The sequence below is a fragment of the Microtus ochrogaster genome, chromosome 8, assembly GCF_000317375.1.
Source record: "Microtus ochrogaster isolate Prairie Vole_2 chromosome 8, MicOch1.0, whole genome shotgun sequence".
Taxonomy (NCBI): Eukaryota; Metazoa; Chordata; class Mammalia; order Rodentia; family Cricetidae; genus Microtus; species Microtus ochrogaster.
The window spans coordinates 48887544-48900607 of NC_022015.1; the positions used below are offsets into that span (position 1 = coordinate 48887544).

The window sequence follows — 13064 nt, forward strand, 5'->3', positions numbered from 1 at the left end:
CTCTCTCTCTCTCTTTATCCATTTGTGGATAGCATATACAAAACCAAAATAATGAACCTTATGAGACTAGCAAAGGTTTCCTGCTATTAAAATGGCCTCTGTCATCAATATTGACTTTCTTCCCTATCATTAGGACTGCCAGGGCCTTAGAAAGAAACCCATTGTTTCAGTTTGGGACATCTTTTATTGGTAAGAACAAAGACGCAGGTGGTGTTAAAACCTCATCAGTTGCTGCCATTTTGGATTTTGGAGCAAATGATAAGAAGCTTTGGATGGTGGTGACATTTGTATGCACTCAGGGCAAGTGATCCAGCAAGAGCAACTTTCCTCATTATCCCAGCTTGAAGGTTTATTCTGCCCCTTTCTTGCAACCAAATCCTCAGGCGTTTTAATGGAAACCGAGGGAGAGGCTCTGCGAGTGTCTGGGAGTTATATAAAAAGGCTTTCACCCCCATGCACAGCTTTCTGATTTGTGGAACACAACCTCCCTAACTGATTTGGATAGTGACTTCTTCCTCACAAGCCGTCAACCTTTCTTTTAGCATGCTAAACTGCTAAAAGTCATTTTGCATTCTGCTCATCTGAGTTTCTGATTTTTTTCCTTTGGTGGTGGTGCCAATTTCCTCATGTTTTGTTGATGTCAGGACCTCAGAGGGTGTAGAAAGGAGGGAGAGAAGTGTAGAAACAGATCAAGATTCACTCATTAGTGTTGGAGTTCTTTCTAAAAACCTCGACACACAGAAGTGCTTGCAGGCTCTCAGCTCAGAGGGTCCATAGGGGAGGCCTGCATTGCGAGGATGCTTCCCTTCACTCCCTATAGCATCTATCCAAATTCCTCTTCCTCTTGCGTTGGGAATGATGTTATCAAATCTTATCTGAGGATGGATTGTTCAAAATGGAGACCACACTTCCCAGCCCCAATTTCTGAGCAGTGTGGCTGTGTGATTAAGTCCTGGATAGTAGGGTGTGCAGGGTGACAGAGTGTTTAGATATTCCTAGGTAGAGTGGCGTGTTCTCTCTCTTCTTGCCTGCCAGATTGAGGCTGTGCTGGCTGGACTTGAACTCCCCCAGTCTCTTCCTCTTCCTTCTTACTCCTTAATCTTTCTAAAAGAAAATTCCTGAACTCTTGCTTTTCAATGCTGCCTAAATAGAAAGATGAAGCAGTAGTTATCCTGTAGTTTTTCTCAATGAAAAGAAACAATCTAATTCACTACCAGCAAACGCCTTTTGCCCTCTTGGTTGTTGCTTTTCCCGGGTCTAGAATTGGTTTGGACCCTTGTGTTGCATTTAACTCGCTGTGTAGACACTGTTGTCCTTACACTCTGTTTCTTCTCGGATTTTTTTTTTCTTTTTGAGTGTAGTGGCATTTCAGATAGACCACAGACAGCAGAAGTCTATCGAATGGTTAGGGAAACTTTTCCTTGTGCTTTTATGTTATGTCATTATAAATAATTTACATATTGCTCTCTAGAGGACGATGCCATTTTATAAGGAAAATTAAATAATATCGAACATTGACTCAGGAGGACTGTGTTTCAAGAACGTGGTGTTCACCTTCTCTGTTGCTGACTTTGCATATGCATTTACGTCAGCTTTGGTGGCTCTAATGACAGCTCTAGTCTTCTCTATACAAGAATGAATTCTATTGCATAAGATTAAAATTTTGCAGTAATTTTATAGACTAGTGTGCATTCACAGGTTTAAATCTTAGGAATTAAAAATCAAGAGTGAGTCAGTTTTCTTCATGGCATCAGAACTGCCTTTAAAATACTTGCCATTTAACCCTCAAGTCTATGAACTTTGAGGTAGAGTGATTGTATTAATGACCCTGATTCCCTTTCCTTGCACCCTTTCACATTCTCCATGACAATTCCCAATTTCCCCCTATTCTGTGCCGGCGTGATGCCCAGCCCTGGACTCCCAGGCACATGAACTGCCTAGGTCAATGGGTTATTGACAAATGTGTTATAAGCAGAGACTTGAAAAGGGCCTGTTTGACTGGGCACCTCACCACGCAAGGGCATGCCTGAACTAGATTGCTGACCAATGGGATATGCGAAGCTGACTCAGGCCTCTTCTATCGCCCAAGCAAGGCCATCTACCATCAGCAGGGTCACAGACTGCCCTGCCGCCAAAGCACGCCTCCATGTGCTGTTGACCATAGTCCTTGTAATCAGAGCTAATGATGTTGGAAAAGGGCTCCGCTGTCATCGTCTGAGGACTCAACAGAGAAATGTACATCTGTTGCATGAGGCTGGCTCGTCAGGTGACAGCGCGATTGGAATAGCTAGAAAGAGGCAACTTAAAGAGGCCACAGCTTGGAATTCGCAGGCTTTGTCTTAAATCAAAGACTTTCACAGACAATGACTACAGAACTACTCCTCCAGCACAAGTTTTTCATTTATTTCAGAAAAGTGTTTCAGTTTTATCTCCTCTCCTGCAATAAAGCTGGCCGTCTACTCCGGAGGGGAAGATGTACAGTACACCACGAAAATTCACCAACTGAACTTCTCCGCCATAGAAACATTTCCTGGCTATTATCTGCAGACTCCTTGATGTATTCAAAGTTCCACTTTAACAAAGGCCATCTACAGTTATATTTTCAAGCATTTGCATGCTTTTCATCACTCCTCGTGGGTGATCACAGCACCTATTTTAGCCGTTTGTCTCTTACAAACCTGATTTCTTCTGCTAATGACATTCGTTATCAGTCTAGAGACAGCTTCTTGCGAAACTACCATGGCTTAAGAGAACCAGCATGAGTCTGTACACCATGCAACTGATCCACAAATACTCAGAATGACAACATCAATACCCAGGACATACAAAGCACACTTCTGTGTAGGAGGCTCAGAAATCACGTCACTTTTGTTTATGGTGTGGGAGTCTAAGTACAACAGAAGGTTTCAGGGTGACTAGAAATTAAAAGTCATTGCTCCATCGAAGACAGCTGCAGGAGAGTTGAGCAGGTGTTTTTGAGACACCAGCGATGTAAGCATCACCTGTGACTCTGGGCTCATCTGGAAATGGTAGTGTCTTATCTTACTGTCTCTAAGTCTCCATGTCTCCAGGTTTCTACCTGCTTTGCGCTAGTTAAACTGGTCCTTGTTTAACTCTTTTAGCACTGGAGAGGAGCCAACACCTTTAGGGATCCAAACTTTGTATGAGAAGTCTGACTCATTCGACTCGTTTTAAATTCTCTCTCATGTCAGTCCTTAGACAAACTCTAGATGTTGAATGTAGTTTCTTCCATGGTAGTATGTCAGTGACTATTGAGCATTTTCAACGAAGAAGCGTGTCTAAAGTCTCGAATGTTGACTTTTAGTTGAAAGCTAAATCATTTAGTGATATGTGTCACCTGACCCAGTTCTGGATAGAGAACATTTTCCTGCGAAGCTTGTCTGTGCACAGGGCATCACCAGTGTTTTCATAGGGGTTTTCATCTATGAGAACATACGTTCTATACTTAAAAACTATAAATTAAATTATTTTTTTCACCTTCTAAATTTTTGCATTGTAAATTCTAGGCTGTTTACGTTTGAGGGTGTGTAGTCTAATATCTTCATATCGATATTAAGCATTTCTTTACAAATACTTATGCTGAAGATTGATTTGTAGAGTCCAGTTAACAGAAAAACAGAAGCCAGGCATGGGCACGCATTTATAATCCTAGCACAAGGCAGGGAGACCATTCTTGTCTATACAGTGAGTCCAAAGACAGCCAGGACAATAGACTGGGACTCTGTTTCAATAAGCAAGCAACCAAAATACCAAACAAACAAAGAGAATATACACCAGGAAGGGCAAGGTTCAAGATACCTGCTCCAGGGATAGGAAGCCAATGGTGTGAATGGTAAGGCATTTTTACCAGCAGCCATGATGTTCCAGTGACCAGATAAGGTGAGGCGAAAGCCAGCCATAACTGGCAGACAGCTAATGCATTTACCAAAGTGAAGATACTACTGTATCACTGAGGGAGATATGAGCACATCTTACCCTGGTTCCTGCATTGCTGCTAAAGCACTGAGTCAGGGGTTTCTGAGTCAGTAGATAGGAAGGATAGTTAAACAGCAGAGGTTAATGCTGCATCATTCATTCCCAAGTTCTAATTGGACGAAGTGAAAAACCATAGCTGCAGAACGTTAGGGTTATTCAGTGCCATATGCTGCCATCACGTCCTGGGACAGGTAAGACCCCATCAGCCCTGATGCTAATGGGATGGGTTCAGGATACAGGGCTGTTTATAACACACTCTAGGGCTACAAGAAAGCTGGGGCCCATGTTCATAGTATAAGGATGTGCATGAACGACCAAAAATGGAAAAAAAGCGGCAGAATTCTTTATTTGCCATGCTTGAATTGTTCACCTTGTATCACGAATCTAAGCAATTGGTTGTGTGTGGAGGAGGAACACATGCTCTATCATCTGAGTGGAAACGCAGGACCCCGAATGCATCTGCACTTGTCATCATGGCTCAGAATAGTCCAGGTCTCTCACTGGGTATCTATGAACAGCCAGTGAACTGCCTCCCTTCCCATGGAGACATGTTCTTTTCCTAGTATCTCTATACACTTGTGTACATCAGATAGTTCTGGCAGAAGAATGGTTTTTCTTCCTTCACCTACAGCTTTCTGACTTTAGTCCTAAAAGTCTCACCTCTCAGGAAAGCTTTCTTTCCCAGGAAATGTGGCCAGGTAGCCATTTACTATCTATCCTCACCTAGACTTCACTTAACCTAGATAGCGTAGGCTGCTCTGCAAATCCCCACCACCGTCCTTTCTCTTCTTATTTCTCAGGCAATTCTGTATTTGATTATGTCCCCACTTTACTTCTTAATTCACAACCAGCACTCTGGTTCTCTTTTCTTCATATTCCCAATTCCCTGAGTTAAAACCTCTTTCAGTGGCTTGAATAGCCTCTAGCCAAACATCCATCTGAAACCTCTAAGAAACAGGAAGACAGAGGCTTACCATCTCTCGACATTCCTAGGGCAAGACACTTCTGCAGTCGGCAGTGTTGGCAGCGGTTCCTGTTGGTTCTGTCAATTAAACAGTTTCTCTGCCTTGGGCAGGAGTAAGAGGCATTGTTCTGCTGGCTCCTCCTGAAGAATCCCTAGAGAGGAAAAGAGAAAGCGAGGGCAGGAGACTCAGAAAGGGCAACATTAGCATATACACTGAAAGGCTTTCTGCACCAAGTACAGCTGGGCTGAATCCTTCAAAAGTTTTGACTGCTTCTTGGAGCTCTTATAGATGGTTCTGAGCAGAATATATGTGCATATTTATGGACACGTGGCAGTGTCTTTCTTCAGTTCATTCATTCATTCATTCATTCATTCATTCATTCAACTATTCAATGTTTACTGAAAGAATTTCTTTGAAGAGATGAAGGTTTTGCCCCAAAGGAACAACAGAAAAAGAGCATCAAAGAGGCACGTTGCTGCTAAACCTAGGAGGACAAAGTTTGATGGGGACATGGGCCTGGGCTTGAACTAAGGCTCTGGGTCTTGGTAGGAGGCACAGCATCAGGAATGTAGGCTCAGGGTTAGATCCATTTTTGTCCCACATTCTAAAATGTAATTTTCCAAATCTGAAAAAAAAAGTCAAATTGTCCAGAAAGTATCAATTTTTTTTTTTTTTTGAGGCAGAGTTTCACCACGCAACTTTGGTATCCCTGGCTGCCCTAAAACTGGCTTTGTGTATCAGGTTGGTTTTGAACTCACAGAGATATCTCTGTCTTGCTTCTTCCTCCACAGTGCTGGGATTATGCACTATCACATGGGCAGAAAGTTGTTTTTGAAACACATGGTGTATCTTATCATAAATCACAGTTTGAGTCCAAGAAACTCTAAATACAACTTCTTCCATATAAATCAGGTAATAAATGAATGTCTGCCTTTAGGTTATAGGATGTGAGAGTTCTTCAGTTAGGTTCAAATTCTTCTGGTTGCAGAAGAACTATAACCGACTGGACACTGCTCTTTACAATCTTTAACTGGATTTATTGCTATTTTTTTTAAAATTCTTTCGTTACAAAAAATATAATAATGAAAATAAGCAGTTTCCCCAGAGACATGAAAGTTATAGTTCCCTGTTAATTCCCCCAGATAATCAGTTTCCCCAGTCACTGCTCTCACAATGCCTACAGCGAGACAGTGCAAGTGAAAAGTGCTGCCAGCAAAATGATGGTCTAAACAGAAGTATTATGAAGGAGCACAGGGAAAAGATAGCTCTCAGTTTTACCCGTTGGAAGTAAAAAACCTTCAAGAGGCCTGAAATAGAGCCCCTAAGTTCCTTCAAACAACTGTGTTTCCTCAGGAGAATGGAGCAGGGCTGCATAAATAAAGCAGGCCAGAAGACCAACGTGGATATGAAATTTACAGTTCACTAAAAATCAAGGCAACTAGGAAAAGGGAATGTTTTAATAAAGTGTTAAATATCAATATCAGCGTGCAAATTCTTAACAGTTTAAAGAAAGACAGGATTGATACTACTGATTTTGGTTTTGCCTTGGGTTTCAGTATGGCTTAGTATGCCATCCTTATCTATGGTATGGCATGGCACGGTGAAGGTCATTGCTGACCAAAAGGAATCATAGAATGACTGTATGACCAAGGACCCCTTGGAGATAAATTCCAAATTGGTTTTCTGGCTTGAGCACAGATCCACGCAAGGAGGACTACATTCACCTCTGCATCTTCATGTGTGGTGTTTGTTCACTACACTAGTGATTGCGCAACAGGGCACATGAATTCAGTTTGGTTGGATTCTAGAACACACCAAGTCCCCAGGGGCTGTAATGCCTGTTTTCTATACCAAGAAAGCTGTGAGGAAGCATCATGGAAGTGTCCTGGTGCTGTCTAGCGATGCTTTGGAATGTATGTCTTAAGGAAGAATGGCATGGATTTTATCTTTGGATACTGGGGTGCCACTTAGAAGAGTTGGCAGAGAAGATGTTCTGAAGTCACAGCCACAAGCCCTAATTTACAGTCAATTTGACATTAATTATGAGTCATTTCTTGCTTATCTGTTGCTCATTATTGCAAATGAGATTTTTGGCATGAAAAATAGATTCTGTTCTACGTTTTACTGAATGAATCGGAGCTGAAGAAGTTTGTGAGCTGAATTGATGTTTCAAACGGTCGCGCATGTTGACTCCCAGTACAAAAACTCCAAGAGTTATAGCTGAATCTGCTGACACTGACAGCTGATTCTGAATGGGATTTCCACTGGGGAAACTTGTAGCATATTTATACATGTGGGGGTTTTCAATGAAATAAATAACAGTCATGTGATGTATAGCCAGTTTGACAAAAACCTCAGAATATGCTTATTAGTGACAGCATAATTTATTTGATGACGGATTGAAAAGATGATAGCAGCCTAATCTCTTGTTCCTGCCATTGACTTGTTGGGTTGTGCTTATCCAATATTTAAGAGCTTATGGTTCAAAACTGCTTTTTAAAATGAATGTATCTCTGTAGTTTGAATTCCCTGACATTTTCCAAATGTGTTATGTAATGAAATAATGACCAGGCAGCATTCATATACAAACAACTTAAGTGGATATGTTGGTTGTCAGCTAGACTAGGGCTCTTGAGCCTGCAGAGCAAACCTGTAGAAATGCCTTTATCGGAGAGAGTTCTCATGACAAACTTACTAATGCTGGTGACAAAAACTGTTTGTCCTCCTACCCAGAGAAATAGCTTACTCATGAAGGGTCATGGCAACAGTCAGTTTCTTATTTGCTTTATTGTTTCTTATTGATGGAATAAAAAATGGCATGGTAGTGGGCGACACATTCTTCATTCTGGCTTCATAGAGGAATAGAATAAGGGACCATTTCTTAGCTCTGCCTAAGGATAGCGCTGCTCGTCTCCACTCCACTATGTTGAGTTTTCTTTTCTCGTGTTATTTTTACCTTTTTTATTTTATTCTCTACTTTTCGAATCTTAAGTGCTTCATTTGTGAGGCTTGTGAAGGCACCGTCAATTTCCGAAGAGCAGTGCTATCTTGGCCAGCATTATCTGTTTTATCCTGTTTATATTGAAAAGTCATCCTAAGACTGTGCTTGCATTCTAGAGTCTATGACGATGCCACATCTTTGTCAGTTTGCTGAACTCAAATAAATGACTCACCTTGCCTGCATATTGCCAATGACATTGCCAGCATCTAGCACACCCCCTGCACATGGCTCTTGAGTTTTGTTCTGGTTATGCCCAGCCCTTTAGAACTCATTGTGGAACTGTTTTGAGTGCCACTTGCTATTCTCACTCTTTTCCTTTCTCAGATTACTTTAAAAACCCTGCTCTGCATTTTCAAATTTTGATTATCTCAGGTTAGGACTGCGGTAACTGCTATTCCCTTAGTCCTGTGTGTTCCAAACTCATAGGAATGAATTTGTCATTGGGTTGATGGATTCTCTCTAAGGGAATACTGGACAGACTGTAAAAAAGTTTTGTGCTCTTGGCCAGTTTCTTTTTCATACCTCTTTCAGTGGCATATGTCAAATAAGATTTTGTTTATACTTCAGGAACCCATTGAAAAAATTAAGATTTGGGTGAGGATCAACTTTGACTGATCTAGAATCCACGTTTAACGTTCAGTGCTTCCAGCGTTTCAAAATTTTATTACTATTTCATACTTGGAGTGTATGAGTATTTTGTCTGCATGTATGTCTGAGTACCATGTATGTGTGGTGCCCAACGAGATAGGAAGAGAGCTTCAGATACCCTCGGAATGGAGTTACAGATGGTTGTGACTACTCTGTGGGTTCTGGGAAGTGAACTTGGGTCCTCTGGAAGAGCAAAGAGTGTTCTTAGCTTATGAGGCATCTCTTCAGCCAGTGTCAGCAGCTGGCACACACATCAGTGTGTCTTCTTGAAAACCTTGGCACACCACCACAATGTGGAAATCCCTACCTTGCAGCCTTCACACGTGATGACGCCGTAGTGGATCCCGGAGGATTTGTCGCCACAAATTTTGCATGGTATCACTTCAATTTGTGCTGAAAGAGCAAGAGAAGACATTCTGAACGTCCATAATCATTTTCTTTTATTTTTGTTATTTCTGTGTTCGCTCTTACCTGTTCTAGCGAGATATTTGTGTGAGGTGCTGACAGTTGCAGGACGCTGGGTGACAATAATGGCCTGGGGTATCAATTATTATTTGAATGGCCTTCTTAGCCTTCTTCTAAGGCAGTGGCTCTCAGCTTTCCTGATTCTGCAACCCTTTAATACAGTTCTTCATGATGTGGTGACCCCCAACCATAAAATTATTTTCGTTGTTACTTCATAATTATAATTTTTATCACTGTTATCAATTGCAATATAAATATCTGGGTTTTCTGATGGTCTTGGAGGAGCCACATGAAAGGGTTGTTCAACCCACACGCTGAAAATTATTCTTAGGAAAAGACATCCATTTATCACTCTTTGCTTTTTCAAACTGAATTAAACACACACACACAAATACACACACACACAAATACACACACACACACACCCCTACACATGCATGTTTAGAGACCAGATCTTTTCTCTTTCTTTTACTGTTTTTTTTCCTTTTAAAACTTGTCTTTCTTAAAAATAATATGACAGAAAAATCCTGTGAATTCATACCTTTACAATGATTTTACATTTGAAATAGGAAGTCACTAGGAGTTTTCACATGACCTTATCTCGATGTTTTAAATAACTAAACAAAGCAAAACTGGAGTGTTGGCCTATGGTGACCTTACATGTTGTGTGGTTAGACGGATTGGTCATCTCTGAGAAAATACCGTTCCACGAACCAACCAAACATTAACTGAGCATGCTTTAAATGTCTGTAAGGATACGGAGACATGATGACTCAGGAGAAGATATGGTAATGATTTTGATAGCTCATTAATAAAAAGTTAATAATGAATAAATCAGAAAAAGGTTGTATAGGAAGTTAACATGTATTTAATTTTACTGGGGATGAAGAGGTTCACTTTTAAGAATAGAGTATAAGAGATAGCTTATTTTGGAGCTCATTAAGTGACCATGGCCCAGGTCATAGATTTAGGTTATCTAAAATTCCATGTTGAAGTGTGGAAAGAGTTTCCTAAAGTTTTATAGTTTTACAGAACAAAGGAAGTAACAAATCAGGGCAAGTTTGTAATTTATGATGGGTACATCAGAGAGGTGGTCACAGGAAGATGGGGAAGCTTTTCTATAGGTCTCAGATGCTGTCCGATGACATTCTGAGCTTTTGGGCTGGAGGACCTAATGGTCTGCTATCTTAGTGGATTCTGAAAGAGTTTTATCTATTAGTCATAGGATGTTAGTTCTGACACAGCGGTGGGAAAAGAATGGCTATCCAGGAGCCTAAGGTAAGGTAATTAGCACCAGACCCTCCACATTCCACCCTCTCCACTTCAGCGCAGTTCTAATTGGGAAGGCAGATCATGTTACAGATCCTGTGGAATTTGGTTAGACTGCAGAGAAAGGCAAGCGACATGGAGTGAAAACAGGTCAGAGGTCTGGTATGACTGGCTGGCTATCACACTGAGCAATGGGCTTTAAGGGAAATTTGGGTTATGTGGTTACACAGAAGTGCGACACCAGACTTTGGGGCTGCAGGAGTCAGGCAGGAGGGTTTTCACCTGATCCTGTGTGCCAGGAGGGATGGATAAAATGGAGATGAATAGGAGGAAAACAAGGTTGGCTGTAGCTTCATGTTAGATAGCTTGCACAATGTGAGAAAAACCCTAAATCCAACCCCCTACACCAACGTCTACATGAGATGTGAAGAGACCACCCTAGAGCTTGTCAGGCTAATCAGAGAAAACCAGAAGACCAACGGAAGGTCCGGACACAGGACTTAGGCAATGGCGCAATAGGAGGCATTAGCTGTAGGACAAGGGGACGTGAACAAGCAAGTATGAAAATGGTTCAGAGGCAGAAGTTAGATTAAAAGCTGAAAGATACGTAAAATAAAAAGGAGGGAGGGGGACTTGATTGGGGGAGGGGGAGGGAAATGGGAGGCAGTGGCGGGGAAGAGACGGAGATCTTTAATAAATAAATAAATAAATAAATAAATAAATAAATAAATAAATAAATTGGAAGGGAGACAACGGCAGGATTGAGATGATGATCTTGAAGCTGAGGATGTGGCTGGGTGGTAGAGCGCTTGTTTAGCCTGCGTGAGAGCTAGGTTTGGAGTTGGAACAGAAGCAGGAGCATGTGTGTGTGTGTGTGTGTGTGTGTGTGTGATGTGATGTGTATGTGGTGTCTCACAGGCACCTGAATGTATAAAGCCTTGGAGGGACACTTTTGTTGTCACGTAGGTTATTTAGAATGCAGGAATTCCTGTGTCTGATAGTACGCTAAAGAGTTGTTAAAACGATTCACGCTCGAAAGATCTGCTATTTCCTTTCCTAATTTAAAATAATTATGCAAAATATCCTTCAAAATGCTTTGTACATAAAGCTGACACTTGTGTACGCTGCCATCATTTCCTACTTTCAGATACACAGAACAAATAAGGGTAAAACATTACCATCTTTGTTATTACTTTACATAACAAATATAGTACTTAGCCTTAGGGTAACACATGAAGTTATTTTAAAGTAAGCTACAGAAATTTGAATTCTCTCTCTCTCTCTCTCTCTCTTTGTAAGATAAAGAAATGAAGGAAGGAAACTGGGTATGCCTATATGACTGCAGTGGTTTCATGATTTTGGAATGGTGAAATAGGAGGTATGGCCTTACTCATATTTGACTGCCTAGGTTTCTCTCCTTAATCTATTATTTAGGCCATAGTTAAGAGAAAATCTCTGAACTTTTTGGTCACTTATAAATATAATATTCATCAGCAAACTTCATAGAATTGTGAGGATAAAATGGGTATTTCCTGGAGAATGTCATAATTGTATCATCTTCATCATCACTATACCCATTAAATGATTTTTTTCCTTAATGATTTTGGAAAATAAGCATAGTTTGACATATTAGTGTAGCTTTGTTAAAGATATTTTAAAAATAATTCAGTGAATCAGACTATGACTTAATTTGGACTATGGATTTCAGTTTGACAATAACATTTCAAACAGTGGGTTATTTATAGTTACTATAAATGACGAAAATAATCCCAGGTAGCCATTGAATAGTTTTTGCTTTATATGATATTAAGTCAGAGGTTCTCTTTGCATAAATTACTCCCCAGGGAGTAGCTTACATGTGGGAGAATCTGCTTCAATACATTCTTAATTATAAAATGATCTAACTCTAAAGGAAATGAAAATAGAGGTAATTTGCTCCCTGAGGTGTAGGAAGATGTTTTTGAAAGACACAAAGGTTATCGTATACATCTTCAGAAATACAAATGAGATAAAAAAACATTCAATAGAGCATCTGCAATTATACATATTCATAACCTTGTCTCTACATATAATCCTGGAGAGCTAGACACATTTTGATAACATTTTTAAAGAGAAAGAAGTCACCTATATTGTATATATGTGTTAGGTGGGGGAAAGACTTCTCAGTTTAGAAATCTCACGGCTGTTTTTCTTTTGGTAAGAAAAATCATCTGGGGTTTATTGGACTTGAAGATAAGTCCGAATCATTTAAAGTAGTCGCGACTTTCCCTTTCCCTCATTAAAGTCCCATCTCTGAGCTGCAGCTTTACAGTTTATACTGTGTGTTTCATACAGCATATCTTCAAGACAGGCTTTCAGACACCATCGAGAGGATACTAGACTACATTGCTCAGTGCTTGCTGTTTCTAAGTGTCTTGCTAGGGGCAACTACTTGGCCTCCCCTGGAACTGCACTGTGTAAACCTTGTTCTGTGTTCTCTATCATTGAGTCAAGCTGAGCGTCATGGGGGATGTGACTGCTTGAACCTCATTGGCTATGACAAGGAAGATAAGAGAAGGAAACTGAGGAGGGGGTGGTCTTTGGCACTTTTGCGTGACTCACAGAGATATTATTACCTATCTGTTTATCATCTATCTATGTATATCTGTCTATCATCTATCTATCTATCTATCTATCTATCTATCTATCTATCTATCTATCTATCTATCTATCTATCTATC

The 13064-nt window shown here is 40.5% G+C and overlaps 1 protein-coding gene across 2 annotated transcripts in view; it reads right to left on the reverse strand.

Moving 5' to 3' along the window:
- Positions 1 to 13064, reverse strand: part of Rorb (RAR related orphan receptor B) — a 178426-nt gene that overhangs the window by 44716 nt on the left and 120646 nt on the right. For both annotated transcript variants that reach the window (XM_026781283.1, XM_013348079.2), the window contains exons 2-3: positions 8918 to 9003; positions 4971 to 5112 (exon numbers count right to left, since the gene is read on the reverse strand). In XM_026781283.1, coding sequence (XP_026637084.1) covers positions 4971 to 5112; positions 8918 to 9003 — 228 coding nt within the window. The remainder of the gene's footprint in view (positions 1 to 4970; positions 5113 to 8917; positions 9004 to 13064) is intronic.